The 21,079-nt window shown below is 45.3% G+C and overlaps 1 protein-coding gene across 3 annotated transcripts; it reads right to left on the minus strand.

The window, feature by feature from the left end:
• Position 1: 1 nt before the first annotated feature.
• UGP2 (UDP-glucose pyrophosphorylase 2) lies at positions 2-20,962 on the minus strand. Of its 3 annotated transcripts, none has more exons than XM_036380795.2 (10): positions 20,944-20,962; positions 14,726-14,853; positions 14,090-14,197; positions 6,620-6,805; positions 5,030-5,163; positions 4,120-4,417; positions 2,927-3,124; positions 2,521-2,763; positions 2,010-2,114; positions 2-1,086 (listed from the first exon to the last, which is right to left on the minus strand). In XM_036380795.2, exons 2-10 carry the CDS (start codon positions 14,837-14,839, stop codon positions 979-981), a joined length of 1,494 nt encoding a protein of 497 aa, XP_036236688.1. In that variant the 5' UTR covers positions 14,840-14,853; positions 20,944-20,962; the 3' UTR covers positions 2-978. The 3 variants fall into 3 exon arrangements, with proteins under 3 accessions (XP_036236688.1, XP_036236689.1, XP_036236687.1); XM_036380796.2 differs by lacking the exon at positions 20,944-20,962 and adding an exon at positions 20,702-20,721; XM_036380794.2 differs by lacking the exon at positions 20,944-20,962 and adding an exon at positions 20,343-20,481.
• Between the last annotated feature and the right edge of the window lie 117 nt (positions 20,963-21,079).

Here is a 21,079-nt window from a genome sequence, read left to right on the forward strand (position 1 = left end):
GTTGTTTTTAAAGACCAACTTCTTTAATGATACATACCAGTGTTATACTAAGCTTATAAAATAAAGTTGTCTGCATGTAAATACAAGAGAAACATTAAGAAATCAATAATGATCAGGACAGGGATTTCAATTCCTGTACAAATTTAGAAACTCAAGAGAAGATAAATTAACATACATGGCTGTGACAATATGAACATAGGTGTAGTCAACGTGATCCATTTATTGAAAAAAGAGGGCAGATCAAAGATTAGGATATTAACAGGAGATCCAGTCTTAAATGGGATGTGAAAAAGCAAACACCACACGTGGCTACTGAGGCATTTTTCTCAAGTATTGGATTCTTTGGGCAAGTTTGGAACACGGATGATTCCCACTCTCACGATACGGAAATGGAGGTATTGACAGCCTTTCCCCAGTACCTCGACATACAACTGGGATAGGACATCCCACTTGTAGCTTGGGGGGGTTGAAGAGGGCTACAGGTTGTGAGCACATGAAATACAGGGTTTTAAGAGCCTGTTTAGCAGTAGTGAAACTTTTGGTTTTCAACTGTGCCTTTCTGAAATGTCACAGGAGTTGCCAACCATGTTGTCCCACCAGTATTGCTTCACAGCTTTATTTCTGCAGTTACAAGCAATTCAAAACTACTGAATGGTCGAGGGCGAGCCTCTGAACTTCTTATCAAAGAGGATCTGTCCATCTTCCCGCAAGACAAACAGTATTGCACTTCAAGGTTAAATTAACTGAGTTACAGAATCTCTTTAGGACTGAAGCATTACTTACGCACATCCATGGCGCTTATGTGGCTGCTTAAAGATAAGCAAGAGAAATTAATTTTAAATTAATACTGCAGGGTACTGTGAAGATGACAAAGCATAGGCCCTCTGTGTACTTAGATTTCTAATGCTTAAAAGGTTCTTCCACGACGAGGCTGGTCGGGCACAGCAGCCCCAGCCCTGACCGTGCCCTCTCCTGGACTCAGTGGTCCAGGATCCGCAGGTTGCCAGATACGATTTTGTTCTCTAGTAGAGCTCCAGCTGGGATGTCAATCCTGTCACCATGGTTTGCAATGATGATGACTGTTCCCTAGGGAGACAGAATAAAAAACAAGGGTTCAGAAACCTGTTAGATGTTGACGTGGAAGGAGGGCATAGGTTGCCTGGAGGAGCAGTCAAGTGTCAGCTGTACCACCAGTGCTTTTAGTTGTATTGTTTCTGCATACACATTTGGGGGTCTTTTCTCCCCAGAACAAAGGTTTTAAACAAGCATTACTGGAACCTCTGTAATTACCATGCTAGAGCCTATTGGCTTACAAGCAGAACTGGTAACTTAGTTGAAGACATGGTTGCTTTAAGGGTTCTTGTCTTTTCTGTTTGCTTGAAGTGGAAAAATGTTTCCCCCACCCTGGGTGTGTCCCAGGAAGGCTCCTATTCCAGCTGAACAGCAAATGTGGGGACAGAGGGACAGCTCAGAGCCCACAGCCTAAGCCTGTGCCAGGGGATGCAGCACCACCTTCCACCCCTGGCAGCTGCCAAACTGCCCTAGAAAACTGCAAGTGCTGCCAGGACTGGCAAGATCCTAAGGAAGAATTTGAGAGAAATAAACTTGCTCAGCTCCAACATTTACTAATAAATCGAGAACCGCAAAGCAATGCAAAAGGGCCTGAAAAGGGGTGGTAAGGCCAGCCTGGGAAGGGAGTTGGGACTGAGCCAAAGGGCAGAGGTGGCAGCAGTGTTTGAACAGAGATGTGACGTCTGTGGTGCTTTCAAGGTTCATAAATAAACCTCCTCTCAGCCTGGGCCTGCATGGAGCATCAGCTCTGGCAGCAACATCCTGCACTCCATCACAAGGGTCACTGTCCAGCCATGGCCTCTGCCATCTTTGGGCCAGTTACCCAACTCCCAGGAGTGCTCCTATGGACTCTGTGTAGAGGCACTGCCTCAGCATCACTTGCCAAGGAGCAGAGATCAGTCAGGTTTATTGCAGCATCATCCCCACTGCACACTCACCTTTAGTGAAACATTCTTCCCAAATGTAACATCACCTGAAACCGTGAGATGATCCAGCTCCAGCATATCTGGAATACTTTCAAACCTCCGCAGGTAATCTTGAACCTTTTGGAAAGGGAAAATAAAAGAAACCGTATTAAAGTCATCTCTGGATTAAGACAAGCATGGGAGAAGCCTCTTGAATACTCTTCAGGAACCTTCCCATAACCTACATCTGCATCAATATAAAAGTTGCTACTTTGTAATTGTGATTTCTTTTAGAAACAAGTGTGAGAACAGTAGGGGGGCTGCCCACCAAGGCTGAGCGAGCTCTGGGGAGCTCACACAGCCAGCTCAGCTGAGGACTGCAGGAGCACCCAGCATGCACTGCCAGTATCTGTATTCTTACAGCCTTCTCAAAGAACAAAAGGGAAGGCCCAGGTGGGCAGAGGTAGATAAAGCAAACCTCACTTTTCACTCAGTTATTGTTATGAGCTGTGTCTTTATTCAGAGCTGAACACCAGGTGTTTACCTTTGTGAAGGAGCTTCCCAGTTTGACAAGAGGCACTGTTGGGAATTCACGCTTCTCGCTCATGGTTAGAGACCCCGCGTTAAGGCTGTACAAATTGGACATCACAAGCAAGAGATCCGAGGTGGTCTTCACAGGCAGGAAACGACTACGAGGGACATTTATCCCCAGAGAGTTCTCAAAACTCTTGATAGCAGCACCAACTGCGGTCTCCAGCTGGATAACATTCAAGCCTCCATCCAGAGTCTGGAAGAGAAAACTCACGTGAACACATGGAGCAGGTCCTGGCACTCAGAACTGGAGCCCAACGTCCCCAGCCTGGCTCTGTGAGGCAGCAGTGCCTGTTACCCACCCAGAAACTAAAAGTTTGTTTGGGTCAGTGTTCTCTAAACCCTTGCCAGCTGATTACCTTTGGGTTAACAATGATCTCCATGTCAATGGCGTTCTTCTCTTGCAGCCTTTTAATTGCAGACAGAGCTATCCACAAATTGTTGGTATTGAATATTTTGAACTTCGACACAGACTTGAATTCATCCACATGTGCTTTAGGGACCTGAGCTATCTCCACCAGCCTCAGCTTGTTCTCATACTGCGTCAGCGTGCCACCCTGCAAGGGGCAAGTGAGAGGGTGTAAGTCCTGTTCATGAGAAGCCAGAGAAATCTTCCCCTCAACACAGGCAGATGCACTGGTCTGTTGGCATTTGAAGTTGAACCCCAGAGAAAACACACTCCTTGTTTTTAGTAACCAGCTACCAGGTTACTAATTATAGAGCATGTTTAAAGTACAGTCAGGACTGCCCAACAATCATCTTTCAGCACTCCAAGATCGTTCATTCCTTTAACGAAGGTTGTTGAGAATATTTTGCAAATGCTGCTGTTGTCAAAAATCACCCTCAGCAGTACTTTGTCAGATGATGGAGCAAAAGGTAAATTAAATCTAAGTATTCTTACAGTGCATTGCTGTGCTTTTACAGGGCTAAGTCAGAGCTTCCCAAATGAATACAGAGAAAATACAAATCCTCATTCTCACATACAAGAGAAGAGAAGCAGAGCAGAGTAGCAGGACAAATTACTGCAGGCTACAAGTATTTGATACATGTCATAAACCTCTGAGAAATGCTACTCCTGGACTTGGTACAAAGCCAGGGGCTAGGGCAGGAGCAGGTGGGCAGCTGTGCCACACAGAGCTGTGCGATGCAGGGTTGGGAAGTGGCTCAGGCAGTTTTCTGTGAGACACAACTGCTGCATCCCAGCCCTCAATGCTGTTTTCAAGCTTCCAGCTTCAAGCTTCTGCCCCCAGTGTATGTGACAGTTTGGAGAAGGTGCAGAGGTTGTGACCTGCACCCTGCACATCCCTTGTGCTTCCAGGCCAGCCCAGACTGTCCTCATCTGCTGCTGCCCAGAGCACAGATCAAATCTGTTCCATGAATTACAACTTCCTAAACTTGCTGATTTTGTGCATCTCAAATTAGATCTGAGCTGATGTGTTAAATGGTGCCTAAAATAGCTATGAGGAGACTGGGTGTATGCCTGAATCCATGGATTCAGAGGAGGCTGGAGATGGCCACCAACACACTCAGACTCTCACCCATCTCCCTTTACCTTCACATCCGCCCGGGTTTTGTTTGTGACTTCCATGACAAATTCACAGCGTTTTCCATTGGGTGGGTTCATGAGGTGGTTAAGAATGTAAAGGTCCACAGTGGCACCCAAATTATCTATATTGGACACAAAAATATATTCCTTCCCCTCTGCAATGAGGTTGTCCAGCAGCCCAGAGTTGTAGAAGCTGGCATAGATGTCTCCATGGCCTGGAGGGTACCAGCACTCCGTGTTCTCTCCTGAGTAAGAGACATCCTTGGCTATTGGCAGCAGAGTTTCCTTGTTAATTCTGGGGTACCTGTGAGGACAATGGGTCTTGTTACATCCTCACCAGCGTCAGAATAGCATAAAATAAAAATATTACAGTTAAGGTGCAGCTCCCTGGGCTTCTGGAGGTGTGCTTTTCCTGAGTATTCTGAACTGAAAGACCCTCCCACATTCTGAGCTGTCACTGAGAAGCTACAGAATGCAATCTACTCAAGGATGTAAAGGCACAGTTCTCAGGCCACACTGCAAACCAGCTTTCCTCTGACAGGCAGGTCCAGAGCATATCAAACACCCCTCTGACCCCAACAGCCACCTGGACTAGAGTTTGTTCTTCATAAGGAACCATGGTCTATCTCCCTCCAGAGCCCAAGGATACTAACAGCAAATTCAGGAATCAAGGGGCCAGCAGCCAGTACACCACTATTTGTACATTTCTTAGAAACTGGGGCCCACACACCCCCTCTCCCCAGTTTTAATACATTGCCCTTGACTCTGCCCAACCCCTGGTGTTTCAGTCTCAGCACGAGGCCCAAAAGAGACTGAACACAGGTACAGAAGACACCTCAAACTCAAATCCACCCCATCTGGACTATGAAGAATCAAGCTGTTTTCTTCTACCCCAAGTGGAGAAGTCTTTTGATACCTGCTTTGATTAAAAGTATATATCTTCACACGGCTGTGACTGTATTTCTGCAGGATTTTCTTTGTGTCATCATCTGTGTTGAAGGAATTCATGAGAACCAGAGGAACATCGGTGTTGTAGGATTTGTTTAAATGCTGAGATGGAAAATAAATGGTAAATTCAGCATGTATTATTAGCTTTAACTCCTGACACCTGAGATTTTAGGAGAAAGAAATTAGGTGAAACAGACTGGAAATAATGAATGCATGCGAAAAAAAAAAGAGATGTACTTATGCTACAAAAAGAATAATCAATCGGGTAAAGGAAAATAAATCCTTGTTAGTTGTAAAGATAAGACCCACACTAATTAATGTATCTTTAATTAGTGAATCTTTGTTTTTAAACCTGCACTGAGGTCTAAAATTTGAAACCACAATGCCACAAAATGATCACTTTAAGATATAGCTACTGTTGATTACAAAAGGTTTATTTTCCATCGAATCATTGCAGTCTGTCAAGGTGACATTTCCACACTGTCTCTGCACAGGAAGCACTTCCACATTTTCTTAGCAGACAGAGATGGGTATTTGTATCAAGAGCACATAATAAATCAAATGTCACCATGTTAATTATTTGGGAATCTATAGCATGGAGCTGAAATACATAAGAGCATTTCCATGTGCACAATAAATGCAAAAAAAAAAAAAAAATCGGAGATCACAGCAGTTCCACTGAAAACAGAAGGGGCAGGGGGAAAAGAGAAAGACCCTTGAGTGAATTTTAAGCTTTGTGTATCAGCTCACCCTCCTCTGCTGGAGCATTTGGGGTCATTATGCTTTGGTGGAGTCAGAGACTTCCACAGTGATGCTTTGGAGAAAGGGCTGCATCAGCTGGATGTAAATTTGAGTTTGTCGTAGAACCATCTAACACATGGGAGAGCCACTCCAAACAACATCACACTGAGGCAAAAACTGTTGGCACTCCAGAAACCAGGGAGCAGGCACACCCCACCTCCCACTCTAATAACTGTCTGTCTTCCTTATCTGCTCTAAGAGGAATATTCAGCATTAAAAACATAAGCCAAAATGTCCTCTCCCAACACCAGCAGCTGTTATTTTCTTCTGCTCCTCTTTCTTCAGAGGAAAATGCCAACAATCTCTTCCAGTGCAAGAGTTTAAATGCATGAAGGAACTTGGAGCTGCTGTGAAAAGCTTTGTTCTAACGCACATTAAAAAATCCCTTTTTTGAAAAGATAAACTTGCAGCTGGCGGAGTCAGAAACAAGCCCAGGAGTTATCCAAGCCAGACAAGCTCTACAGTGTGACTGCTTGTGTTCCTGGGCACGATCCCCCTGTCCAGGCTGCTGTGCACAGCCTGGATCACACTTGTGCTAACACATGTGAGGGGCACAGAGTTCAGTCGCTGACCACACCGCCCCTCTCGTGTCTGTTCTCTCAACAGAATTCTCTGCTTCACCCCAGCACCAGACCTCATCTCCCTCTCCTCTTTCTTTTGGCAAGCCTCCACTCGATCCCTCTTAACAAGCCATGCAGGAGCAGCTCAGTGTGTGCTGCCTCCTGCAAGGCAGTGAGCACAGCTCATCCAGCGTTACCTCGATCTGCTGCACTGTCAGGTCCAGGAAGGTGTTCTCGTTCCGCACCCCGATGAGGCTCTTGGGGCCTTTGCAGCCCATGCTTGTGCCCAAGCCACCATTGAGCTTCACCACCACCAGCTTGTTCAAGACAGAAGCAATGTTATCAGGCAGGCCTCTGGCCTTGATCTTCTCATAGGGCTGGATCTGGGAAAACAAATGAACAAAGAAAGAAAAAAAAAAACCCAAACCCGGCAGTCAGATATTTGGAAAGAAATTGCTTTCTCTAAAAACTTTCAAAACTTAAAATATGGTGACAAAACCCACATTTATTCACATGTCTTATGACACTAAAGAACATCTGCAAAGTGAGTCTACAGTAACTGTTTTGTTATGATACAAATAACCTGGTTTGTTACTATAATAACCTCTTTTCTCAAGACGTTCTAAAGACTTTGTGACACCAGGCAATATTAGCTTCAATCAGATGAGAAGTCAGGCCAGTTACACCACTTGTCACAACCCTGTTCCTGCCCTGCAGAAGGGCAGGGGGTTTTCTTGGGGACCATCTAACTCACTGCTCCATAGGATGGCCCCTCTCCCCCTCCAGTCAGGCCACAATTTAAGAACCAGGCTCTATATGCAAGGCATATAACTTTCCTTCCCTGAGCAGCTTAAACTCATAGATTTTTTTTTTTCTGAGGCTGTCAAAGGCAACATTCTTGGGAAAATGGGAAAATGTTGGTTCTTTAACTCAGTCTACACTGATTCTTACTCCAGCCACTACTCTGATACAATTCTTTTCTCCTGACAACATGATACAGACTGGAAGAGAGTTCCTAGTTCTTATTCTGCTCTTTTCAGAATGTGTTCATCCAGCTCATAACAGACCTTACAGGAAGTCATCTACCTCATTGACAGCTGTTTCCTACAGTCTTAAGAACAGAGTCTAGGCTGCATTTGGGGCTCGTGATGGAGAGCAAAATCAGACTCATAATAACAGTGTGCCTCCCATTAGGTACTGTTGCCCTCTTACTAAAAGCACCTAAGTCAAAGAAATAATGGTAACAATGCCACAGTAAGAATAATTGCAAAACTGTTAGACCAGAATCAATACAATTATCTTTTAGCCTGCCCTTTTAGAGATTTTCTTTTGAAGAAAAGCCCTGGTGTTCCAGTGCTGTAGCATTCTAGCTGCTAGAACATTATTTTAATTCTGATAAGGGGTGTGTAAGATCCAGAGCTGGTTTCCAAAACCAAATCCATACAGAGTAGTTTTCAGAGCTGTGTTTGCTTTGGGCAAGGGCTGGGGTTCAAATGGAAATTCACACTGCCCTGGAACAAGGGTCATGTTTCTCACTGGGATACACAGGGGTAGAGAGGACGCCTTGCACAATTCCAGCATTCCGGGACACCATGGGCAGCAGAGCAGGGCAGATCCCTCACAGGAGGGAAATTCTGCCCATGGCATCTGGAAAACCTATAGGATGCATTGCAAGAGAAGATAACTCCACGTGGAGGTCTCATGGCTGGGACAGAAACAGCACCACAATCACTGTCATTTCATGATGACACAGGCAGGAGCTTCCTTCCAAATCGCCAAGAACTTTTCAGGAACAGAAGTGCACAGAAAGTGGACTCTTGCTGTGCTTTGTCAACAGAGATTATGCTCAGGCTGAAGCACCCAGAAAAACAACTGTTCTTCTCATTAACAATGAGATGATAAATCCTGGGTTTAATGTCTTGGAGGTGCATCGGGAAGCTCAATGAACACGCTGCTACCAGCAGGACATACAGAGACTTATGCTGAGATTTACTGCTTCCCATCCACTCCAAGGTCAGGAACACCCTGCATTGGACTTGTACATGGATTAAAAACATCTCATCTCAAGCTTTAGCTGGGTGGGATGTGAGTCACATCCATGATGTTCTGACACTGTCTGAACATCCAAAAAAATTATCTCAACTTTTAAGTCTCACTATGTTCTTCTTGCATCACTCACAAAAAGCAGAAAGTCTGACACTCAGTTCAGGGCCAGACTGCCTCAAAAATCATTTGCTTTTGCTAAAGTGCCAACTACCTTTTGATGCTTTCACTATCATGCTCTGAAACCAGCTTTTGCAGAACATTCAGAGTAGAATTCCTGAAGAAGGTAACAGTTCCATCAAGGACTCAGTTCACTGGATGTTTCACCAGTTGCAACACAAAATTTATGACTCAGCCTCACTAAATGTTTCAGTTTCTTCTGGCACAGGCATTGGAAACATCAACTTGGCAATAAAGCCCTGGATCTTGAAGGGTCTTTAATTCAGAGAATAACAAATGTCAAAAAGTCAAGTTCCAGCAGGAACGTTGCAGCACCAGGACTGCTGGATTCCGGTGCTATCAATCCAGCAGTTCCAGCCATGTGCAGGCACTAATATGCACAAATACCTCATCACCTGCAAGCTTATACACAACTGGAAAAGTGCTCCACAGCAATAAAAATCAATTCTTGCTCTAAGGGTTTGGAACTGTGTGCTTGACAAGTAAGTGCTGATGGGGAAATTCTTCAGGAAAAGCCAGGGGCAGGAATGCCATGCCTTCCAGATGCATGGCTGCAGTGTCACTCGCTTGAGACAGTCTGGCAGCCCTGGTTTGGGACTGCTCTAAGATGACACATGCAGCTTCTTTTGTTTCTCAGCCAATGTCACAGAAGTGATTTCTTGGAACAGCCTGGATGAGGCAATGTTGGGAGCTTGACTAACAGATTCCAGCAGCCTACTCCTACTGCAAGGAGGCTTGCAAGAGTTTGTCAGAGACAGACAAAATGAGCATCAGGGCTGTCATCGTGGGCAGACCGGAAAGGAGGACGCCCCTATTAGTTAATATGTACTTACAGCTTGAGGAAACATTTACTCAGCACCAAGGGACAGTCCTAGAAATAGCACCACGTTAAGAGGTCTCTGCCCTCATGAGACCCCACCTGCAGTGCTGCACCCAGATATGGAGTCCTCAGCACAGGAAATCTGTGGACCTGTTAGAGCAGTGCAGAGGAGAGCCACAAAGGTGATCAGAGAGAGAAAAGTCCTCCTGTGAGGTCAGGGTGAGGAGAGCTGGGGGTGGTCAGCCTGGAGAAGAGGAGGCTTTGGGAGGCCTTACAGCAGCCTTCCAGTACCTAGGGGGGGCTTACAGAGGAAGAGAGACTCCTTACACAGGCTGATATGGGCAGGAGAAGGAGAATACTTTCCAACTACAAGAGGTGAGGTTTATATCAGATCTTAGGAAGAAGTTCTTTACTCTGAGGGTGGTAAAGCAGAGGAACAGCTCAGCCAGAGAAGCTGTGGCTGCCTCATCCCTGGAGGTGTTCAAGGCCAAGTTCAATAGGGCTTGGAGCAGTCTGGTCTAGTGGAAGATGTCCCTGTGCAGGGAAGGGGGGTGGAACAAGACAATTTTTAAGAACCCTTCCAAACCATTCCACAATTCTATGAACCCTTAAAACTTGTTTCCAAAGTTCAAGATTAAGAAGATATTTAGCTTTTGAGTAAGGGCATAACATTCATTCTTTTCCTTCATGATATAGCTCACTGAGGTGACAACCTGAGCTGCAGACAAGACTCCAACCTCTGGGGAAGAAAAAAACAAAGGCTCTAATAGACAAGCTCCTTTCACACTCACATTGCTTCAGATGCTCTCTTTACATCCCAGATGAGGTTCTGCATTGCTGTTCTGAGGTTAACTTGATCACTGCAGTTCTCTCAGAGGCCTCCCAGCAGGACTTTGCTATTGCTTCCAATTCAAACAAACAGATGGCTGTAATCTACATCGAGGGGATTAAGTTACACTTGCCATGTCCACATTCTTTACCTCCTCTCCCTGTTAACTGGCACTCTCAGTGAACTTTCTTCTCTGGAGACTGTAACAGTAATGGGTGCTAACTATGCGAGCTATCACTGTAAGCCTTTGGACATATGAAAGCAAAGCATCTGGAAGGAAAAAACAAGTCAGAGGTTTACCAATATAGTGTGAAATGGGTTCAATCTTCTGTTACTATCATCAGTATAAGCTGTTACACTGAAAACATGGAGGTCAGGGATGGAATCTCCCATTGCAGAGAAAAACAGGAATACTACAAAGCAATAATTTCTGTTTCAATTTACTGACTTTACTTGTCTTCAGGAAGAAGCAGAAGCTACATTCAGAGAACAAATACAACAGATAACACACTAGATGGCCTATAGAAGTCTCATCAGAAATTCTGCTTCTACACAGCACTCACAGCACTGTCCCTTGGTACTGGGCAAAAGCCTGAAACACTCTTCCCCACCAAAAGGACAAAGCCATATATCCAATAAACTATTCATGTGTGGCAGCAGCTCTCAGGCCACAGAGAGCAGGCACAGACTTCCCCAGGCATTGTCCTGGGGAGGGCTGTGAGATCAGAGAAAAGAATGAGAAACAATTCTTATCTCCACTTGCTGCACCTGTTGTTGTGCACATGTGAAATGTCTTATGGAGATTGTCACCAAAGGGGGGTTTCTTAATTGGACACTGGATGGTGTTTAGATTGATTGACCAATTAGGTCAAAGCTGTATGGGACTGTCTGTAAGGGTTAGGAGCTTCTTACTAAGTACAGTATAGTAAAAGATAGAACAATAAAGCAATTGATCAGCCTTCTGCAATCATGGAGTCAATGCTAACTGTCACCCTTTGGGGAGTTGCACAACATTCATGAACTTTTTTAAGCTGCTAAATAAATGAAAAAGCAACAAACCCACACTTTGGCAGATTATTTGTGTGCCTCTGTTTACAGATACACATGTATGTCTGTGTGTTCATACACACAGAGGCACATAGATACCTCAACATTTGCCTTTTGCTCTATTAGGGATCAGCTGAAGATTAGACCTGCCAGAATTCCCAGCAGCAAAGCAAGTCTCCAAAACAATCACAGGCAAATAAATACACACTGCAAAGAATTTGGTGCTTTCTAGGCCACGATCCTTGCAGTGTGAAATTGTCCAAGCAGCCAAGCATCCCACCACCTCATAAAACAAGCAAAAAAACATCCCTACAGGCAATTATAAATCACTTGCAATTATAAAGGACTTGCAAGATTACCAGCAAACACTTTTTCTATGCACCAACCCCTGTGATGTTGTAACAAGAGCAGGAGGAGAATATGCTCTGAGGTGTTATGGGAAAAGAAAACTCAATTGGAACTGAAGCACTCAAACTAAATATGTGTTCACAGATGGATACCTGTCCCAAAGAACTCAGTTCTGTAGCCCTTCAGAAGTTATCCCTCTTTAGCCCTTCTAAAAGCTCATATTGTTCTTACCCATACTAGCTAGACCAGTAGTTCTGAAATTCTGGTCTTTCTGAAATCAACTTTTATTTAATAATTCCATATTTCATACTCCTCAGTAAGGAACAATTTGGGAGAAGGTCCCTTGGAATGTGTCTTATGAGGAACCCTTTTCATTTTCCACAGTATGTCCCTAACATGACTGATGCATTAAAAAGGAGAGAGTGGATACAGCAGGGAGAGACAGAAATCATATGGTCAGCGAAAAGGAAAAAAGAAAAAAATAAAGAAATTTATCTTTGCTCTCAGTTTTCATAAGCACTCAAACCCACATCCTGTCAGATCAGGAAGTCCAAGTATCCCTAGAGAAAGGGGTATTTACTATGAAGTGAAGAAGGCATAGAAGGAAGTTTGTTAGCAGATATTCTGCCCCAGCTCTCTTCTGTGGCACTTACCAACAAGCATGATTACTTGATTTAGAGTTCATGCTAGGAAGCAAAATTTCACTTCCCATCATGCATGCATCTTATCAGACCAGAAGTCACCTGATTTTGCAGGTCACTGATTTTGCAGAATTCTTTCCTTTCTCTCTCTCATCAAAAGCTATTTTGCTACCTAGCACAGGGACACATTTGAGAATGAGCAGTACAGGCCATATGGAAATAATTCTGCCCTTCACCACTCAGCCCTCTGTGACCTTAAGTTAGTTCTTTTTCAGCAGCTTGCCATGCTTGGGAATACCCCATGCCTGGGAATATGCCCCCAATCTATTTCAGAGCCTTGCCACAACCTCCAGTTTGACATCTGCTCCAGATGTCCTACCTGGGTTTTCAGACCTTTACAAAACTTGTAAGTTTTTCCACTGAAGGTGTGCAAAACTTGAAAAATAGACAGCAGCTCTTCCTCTCCACAAAGCACCCATTCACTCGCATCAAACTCCTGTAATTTAATCCCTTCTCTTGGCACAGGGAATAGTTTATTCCTTTAATTGTCCTAACTACCTTCTTACATATTTAAAAGACCTATCATCCCCCCAGAGTCTCAGCCCCCCTACACTGAAAGAAATTCCCTTTTCTTCAGCCTCCCTTGTAAGTCATCTTATCTAGAACTCCAGTTTCCCACCCTGGCCTCTTCATTAAGGGCAGACTTCTCTCTCCAGAGCAACACTTCATTCACTGTTACAGTACAGAAAAGAGAGACATCACATGTTTTTGAAGTTAAAAGAAAACACTCAACCTTGGAAAAACCCTAGACTTGCTCTAAAACAGCATCATTCTTCAACGCTTTACAGAGCAGCCCTGCATCTGTTCTGGAAGTGACTGGACAGCCTGCCTTTCACGGGGAACAGAGCCTCGATTGAGGCACACAGAGAGCCTCAGAGAAACCACAGGCCTGGGAGCACACAGAGCTCCTGCAATATGCCAAGATCACTAGGCTGGGAAAAGCAAGAATTCATAGCACAACTACACCATTCGTTACACAAGAGTCAAAGGACAGCCTAAGGCCACTGATGAATCAGTAAAATGAGGTTAGGTTTAATAGGAAGTATTTATTTCAGTACTAAACAGCGCTGAAAAAATACATAGTGTTTTTTCAGCAGCAGCTCAAATTACAGGTTATAAGTTACAACAACATAGACAACATTAGAAAATCAGGCTCCAAAACCCCGTACAGTCAACTCCTTGTTCCAGATCCCTCACTTTTGCTGAGCTGCTGCAGGTTACAGAAGTTGCTAAATGAACTCTATTACCCAGCCCACTTGCCATATGTCCCTTTCAAATTATTAAACATAAAGGATTGCTGGAAACAGTCTCATCTGAGATATGCAACCCTCTTCTACAGGCAGGAGGGAAATGGGAACAACAAAGGTCCTCCCTACTTCCCCTCTAACACAGGTTTCCTCCAGAGAAGGCACCAAATGGTGATATGGCATCTGTCCCATTTTGTTCCCCTGCTCCCAGAACAGCTAACAAAATAATACCGAAGAACTTGACACATATGGTAAGCAGAACCTGATGTTCAGGAAGACATACAACATATGTCAACAAATAATTATTTCTCAGTTAGAACCCAAAGTGTTGTCCTACATGGTTTTATAGAACCATAGCAGACAGACCCATTCAATGGTGAACACATCATTTGCCTTAAGTAGCAATTATCCGTTTTATTTTCCTTACACACTGTTGCTTAATCACAACTTACAGAATCTTCTGGAGGTCTCTGGATCTTCCCCCAGTCCACAGATGGTCCCTTTTCTTGTAGAAATCTATGAAATAGCTTCTTAAATCCTTCCAGGTCCTTTTTAGTGTGCTACAAAGAAGAAATGCATTAGTTAATGCTGGCATTCAATGTACACCTACTCAATCACAGAAGCATTTCTACAAATTGATGTACAGTCTCTTCACGAGATTAATTTCATTAGCACTCAAGTAGACATGCTAAACTTTAGGTAGAATTCCAGAAGTTACCAAAAGCTCATTTTCACTAAAACTCAGAGTACAAAACCAACTTGGATACACAACAAGTCTTTTGTCATTACAGTTTGGCCCAACATTTAAGATAACAGCTTTACCCCCCCTTTCTGTAATCCATTGAAGATTACACAGAACCTTTAATAACTAAAGATGATTAAACACTTAATAACTCCGTCACCCAGTCTAGAGGGAACCGAAAGTCTCCTACTGACATTGTATCCTGGCTACTCTTCCATACAGGATCAGAACACATCCTAAAAACAAGGACCTGAAAATCTGTGATTTATCTCCTTTCTGAGATTTGCCTCAGTGTCCTGCATCCCATTTCTCATGCTCTGAGCAGCACCCACTCCATGCTCCTTACCTCTATCTCATTTGAGTGCGCGGTCGCAAGGATCTTATCAAGTTCTACTTTCATTGAATACTCCAGCTCCTGCCGAATGACTTCCTGAAACTGTGAGGAGCCAGCTTGAGACATTGCTTGGCTGAAATCTTGAATAAAAATAAAAGAAAATTATTTTAAAAAAACCCAAACTAACTTATTTAGACTACAAACAGCCTTCAATTTTCTTTAAAAAGACTGATAAACTCATAAAATCCAGTCTTGCTTTACCACTGTGTTAGCATTCCAGGAATCTAAAGTTTTTGTTCCTAGTTACTTGGGGAACAGATCTTAAACTGGGCCAAAGAATAATGACCCTTCTTTCAAAACTCAAAAGTACCCTAAAGGACCAATGGTCCATCTCAAGAAGTATCCAAAAATCTGCAGCATTGCACTTTTTACTAGAGAAGTCACATCCCACCACACCAACACACTTTAGTAGAAGTATGAAAAGTAAGAATTTTCTCACTGAAAAGTTATGTAGAATACTGTGATTGAAGGTATCCCTCTGCTCCACCAGCAAATATAAACATAAGCTTTAATTATTTACACAGTGCACTTTCACAGGATCTTCTGTTTGTTCCAGTAAACATTCCCTTACTTTGTCATGAGTATTTTCACACTACAGCATGCATTTCAGTTACTAAGCAACCTAGAAAATTGGGCTGTCTATCACTTCAGCATTTGTTTTGTTTTTGAGAGTGATAAACTCCACAAATGTGAAAAAGACTAAATACACAATATGCTATAAAGTCCACCCTGCAGAAAGAACCGGGAGAGAACACGACTTTATTTTCCAGCAGAAAGCATTGGAAGCGAGTGTATTCTCAAAAGACATTCTGAGTATGTTCTCTAAAGACCTCAGTTAATTTAATTTCTGCCAAATCCCTTGAGTGATCACTTCCCTGTAACACAGAGAGTGATGCATTGCCAAATATAGCTGGATTTTGGAAACACCCTGAATACTAGTGCAAAAGAGGGACAAGAGGGAACTTCACAAGTGAACAGAGCAACACTGACAGAAAACATTGTTAGAAGAGGAACCTGCATTTAAAGTCTACTTATTGAGAACATGCATTAAAAGGCTCTTCTACTGAGAATGTCTAAGAAAACCAGAAATGGTTCATTTTAATGCAATTTTGATTTTATTTTATTTTTCTAAGCAAAGTATTCCACAGCCTCAGCGACAGTATCTAATCCTTGCTTTGAAGCCCACAGAAGCCATTTTCCTGACTGCACTGTTTTGCAGGTAGGGGAGGGAGAGAAAAAAAAAAAAGACAGACAAGTGCTGCAGTGCACATAGTATGTGTGGTGCAACACGGGAAAACGCCAGCTCAAGATGAACAGTACACTGAACAATAGGTCCCTTTTTAAATCAAATGCTTCATTTAGTAGTAAAAGCAGGTAAGAGTTGAAAGCCTGTTAGGCGTATCTTTCCGGGTCAAATGCGTGAAAACACAGGCAGCTCTCCACCAGGAAGCACTTTTTCCTACAGAAAAACAAGGAGGTCTGTACCAGCTTCATCTTAATACCAAACTGCTACAAGTACTCTCTTCATTCCCTCCCTTTGGGGTGATGCACACGGAAACAACTGCCAGGAGAAGCTTTCACATGTTTCCAACCCTCCCTCCAACATGTTACAATACACCACTTCTGCTACAACAACAACAACAGTGGCCATGTCTCATTTCTGGCCGGCCTGACAAACATCTGAACTTCCCAGTGTGATGCAACACATCTTGTAAGGAACTCTGCAGTTCCCGAGTCTCAGCAGAGACCTTCAGTCATGCTGTGGAGCACACTGGGGCTGAGGGAGGCACAGCCAGCCTCCCTGGGCTGCCAAGGAAGTAGGAAAAGATTGTTCTGCTCACATTAGCCAAAAACTCGTGTCTAGCAGAAAAAAGCACTTAGAGACTAAGCAACATCAGAAACAAATAGAAATAAAAAGGCATCATAAAAGTAAATATATGTCAATGTCCTGGTTAAGGGGTCTTTTTTTTTTCTGGAATATTCCAAGTTCTTCACAAACTGAATGAGTAAATGCTAAACACGTTTGATCACCAACATCCTCACAGGAAAGCAAAGCAGACCTGATGCTTTTTCCAATACCAGGCATCAGGCACGCTGAGCAGCAGCTGGATGGGACAGCTCTTACTGAACCCCAACCTGCCAAAGCTGCCACTGCCATACCCTTTATCAGCAGTGAGGGATATTTAGGCTTTGCATTTAACATTTATCAACTACTGTGACCTCTCAGCCTCATCCAGACCCAGTGTGTCAGGACACAGCTGCTCAGGCAGAGCATTGTTAGTGCTGTTAGTCCAATTATTATTATTACAGGGAAAGAGAGAGAGGAAGGATATGGCTGGAGTCCATAAAAGCACGTGCTTGCCTGGTGCAAGAAAAGTATCTATTCTGCATAGGTAAGAATGAGAATATTGTAACTAAGAGAAGTGACAGCTCTTCTACTCTTAACATGCCACTGTGAGGCAGAAGGTTTGAGGAGCTCTGAACATTTATCTTGGAATTGACCACCAGGACTTGGGCTGCACTCTGTATATGCTCCCCAAAGCATTATTGGTGCATGATATGAGTGAACGTGGCTCTCATTGTTCCTGCTGCCCCTCAGAGCTTTTGGGAAGGAGGTGGTATTCACACACCCCAGCCTATGGCTGGCAGAAAGACAACTGCAGTCCTTTAAGACAAACTACAGCTGAATTTCACAGCCTGGGTGAAGACTGATTTCCCTTCCCACCCAGCAGCAACAAGGAAGTTGAAAGGCCAGTGCAACTGCATATCTGAAAGCAATTCTTCCCTGCAGGTAACTAAAATTTCCTAAGGCCATAATGAAAAGTAGTTACTGTGCCTTTAATAATCAGATGGAGGCTGGGGGGTTGGATAACCACAGGAAGAGATTTCCAAGGATACACGTGGCTATAAAATCCCAAATAATGTTAAAAAGAAATGCCTCTTCCAAACTATTTCACAATCAATGCCTCATATTTCAGCCTAAGCCCACTTTTATGAAACCAGTGTTCTTGAACACTCATCAGACGTAAGAAAAGGGTGGGATAAGGTAGTGGAAGACTCTTGGGGGACCTGCCCACACAGGAAATGAGCACAGACCAGAAGAGCATGACTAAATAGCTGAGACTTCGGAGAACACTGGGCTTTGCAAAAACAACCACACAAGATATCTCACGTTAATGCCTTTGGTAGAAAGTGTTCCCCCAAGCAGCAGAGACAGGACGGCACTTCAGTCAAGTTCATGGTGGTTTTTGATGCATGGAGAATTTCACTCCAACCCTCCTGCCCCCACCCACTGTTATTTCTAGCAGGCTTTTGTGCTCTGCTCTCTGGCCCCTGCCCTCACAGCACGAGCTACAGCACACAGAACAGTACTGGCAGGTTTATGATGCCTAATTTTATAACTGACATGTAATAAAAACAAATCATGGTATATCAGAGGAAGCTAATAGAAAGGAGGAGTTTGTACACTACCAGAAACAATACAAGGGGCAGATCTCAGGAAAACTGCACAAGAAGAGAACAGTGGTCACCTCTTACTGAGGGGCTTGCACATATTTCCTTTCTGCTGTCCTTCCTCTTATTCCACATTAAAGGCAGAGAAAAATGTTAAGATTGATTAATTTTGTTCATTAATCCACACAGAAGAGAACTTCACTGCCTTGGTACTACAAAGAGGCAGCACAGGAGGGAGTTGTGGGACAAGTCAAGCAAGAACTCTTCTTATGAAAAAGTAGGGAATCTCTTGAGCTGAGGGTTATGAATTGTGATTACTTTTACAATCCAAGTAAGTATACAGAAAGACCTACAGCAGAAAATTATTTAGGTCTCCCTGGAGCCAGAGTAATGCATAAAAACTAAGAAGGGTGGCCAGTAAGTTACAACACTCAGCTAAACTTTAAATGCTCTACCCTTGAACTCTGTGCTCAGGGTAGAGAGTGAATGCCTTAACTTCCAATGATTCCACTTAAAGTTCAAGGCAATTTTTATCTCTGGCAGGGATAAAAGTCTGTCTCTTTAAATACCCACACTATAATGTGCATGCTAACAAACACTACTTTGAATTTTAGAACTGAACAGATCCACTCAGCCTCTACAAACATTTTCCTACTACCAGAGGCAAAATTTGCCAACACATGCTGGACTGAAGCATACGTGAAGTGAAACCTTTATGCCCTGACTCTTCTTGACAGATGAGCACATTAGCCTGAGCTAACTCAGAAATTTGCAACCTGGGAAGCTGCTCTGCCAGCTGCACACACCAAGAATTTAGGTGTTACAGTCAGACACAGCTGAATTTCCCAGTTTAGCAGATGATCCTCATGCTAAAAATATCATTTGACATGACAACACGTTTTAGTACTGTTGGCCTGACAAAAGAGTATCTAAACAGTGGATGGTTTTGGGGGTTTTTTTAAGGCTTTCAGGATTGTCAAATCTCTGGTAATATTTTAAAAACCAATTGCGATCATTACATAGGTTTCGACAGCTTTCTATTCCAGAAATAACAGCACTTCTCTGCAACATGGCTACCTTCAGCAGTAGTCTGAGATAAGCCAATTCTATTTTAAAAGAACAATTAGCAATATATTTTCCTAATCAACTTCACAAGGGCTTATCTGGATGACTTTCAGAGTGACCGGTTGAGCAACGTGCTGGCAACACTTTCCTCCTCCAGCTGCCTGCTTTCTGCCCAGGTGTCACAGGGCATTTGTAGACAGGTGATGATTCCACACAGCCAGAATTGTCCAGCCCCGGACATCCACTCTGTGATGGACAGTGATTTCCCAGAGCCTGCCAAGGCCCTCAGTTGTCTGCAACACCCAAGTCTGTATAGCAAACGACCTACTCGTGTTCCTTCTGCAGGCAGCATGCCATTTGTTGATAGGCCTGCATGGATTTATATTAAGGAACCCTATAGGCACGTATTTCATTACAAAAAAAAAAGCACACCCGCACCACGAGGAATATAGGAAAACAGGGGAAGAAAACTGCAACGGCAATGCACCAAAGTAATTTTTCTTCCCAAAATGACCTCTTGCAGGCTGGTTCCCCGTTTCACAGGGAATCCGAAACTCAGACCACGTACACACAAACACTCACACACACGGAGAGGAGTAAAGGAGAGCGCCGGAGCCTATCGGGATCAAAAAACGCCAAAACCACACTCAAGCCTCAGGGAAAAAAAGAAAAAAAAAAAAAAAAAAAAAAAAAGGGAAACGAAAGAAGAAAGAGAAGAAAAGCGAAGACGTTCAACCTCGGCATGCATCCTCCTACAACTTTACCAGACGGCTCAGCGGACAGGGGAGATTTGCGCTGGCGAGGTCCCGCAGGATCCCCCAGCCCCTCGCCGCGCACAGCCCTGGGCGCAGCCTCGCCGCCCGGTCCCGCGTGCGCCCGCACAGCCGAACCGAACCGAGCCGAGCCGGGTCACAGGCAGGGCTCCGGGGCAGCCCGGGCACATGGCAGCCCGGCGGCTGCCCCCGAGGCACCGGAGCGCGGACCCAAAACACAGCGCAGCCCCGCGTACGCACGGCGGAGGGGCCGGGAAAAACACAGCGCGTCAGCTTACCTTTCAGGAGAGCCGACATTTTCGCGCTTTAATAAATAAACAAGCACTTGGGTCAACGCGGAACGCCTCGCTCGGGGGGTCCGCCCCGCGGTGGGCAGCGAAGGGCCGGAGCGCGGCTGCCGCCCCTGCGGAGGCTGCGGCGGGAGAGGCGGCGACCCCGGCCTCGCTGGGAGCTCCCGCCCGCCCGCCCGCCCGCCCGCCGCGCTGCCCCTCCGCCGAGCAGTCCCTCCCGGGCCGGCGGGCGGGCGGCGAACCCCGAGCAATTTAAATTTCATCAATGGAAGAGGCGGACCCGCCGCGCCCCGGGTTTCGCCACCCCCGACCCTCCCCTCCCCTCCCCGCCGGGCCGGGCCGCCCACCTCCCCGGGGAGCTCCCGGCGCGGCTCCTCCCCGCTCCGGGAAGCGATGGGACGGGACAGGCCAGGCCAGGCCGGGCCGGGCCGGGCCGGCGCGGCCGCCCCGCGCTCCGCCCGCCCCGCGCGGCCGCCAGGCCGGGGGCGGCCCCGCCCCGCCCCACCGCCGCCTCGGGCCGGGCCGTGCCGCGGGGCCCCTTCCCCCCGCCCGGGCCGGGCGGTGCCGGCGGCGGCCGCGCCGAACCCACCTCGTCCTGCGGCACCGCGGGCGGGGGGCGGGGACCCGCCTGCCGCGCGCGCCCCCGCCCACCCCCTCCCCCCGCGGCGGGGGCGGGGCCCGCGCCCATCCCGGCGGGCCCCTCGCGCGCGCCGCTGCCGCCGCCG

Source organism: Molothrus ater, chromosome 3 (genome assembly GCF_012460135.2).
Source record: "Molothrus ater isolate BHLD 08-10-18 breed brown headed cowbird chromosome 3, BPBGC_Mater_1.1, whole genome shotgun sequence".
NCBI lineage: Eukaryota > Metazoa > Chordata > Aves > Passeriformes > Icteridae > Molothrus > Molothrus ater.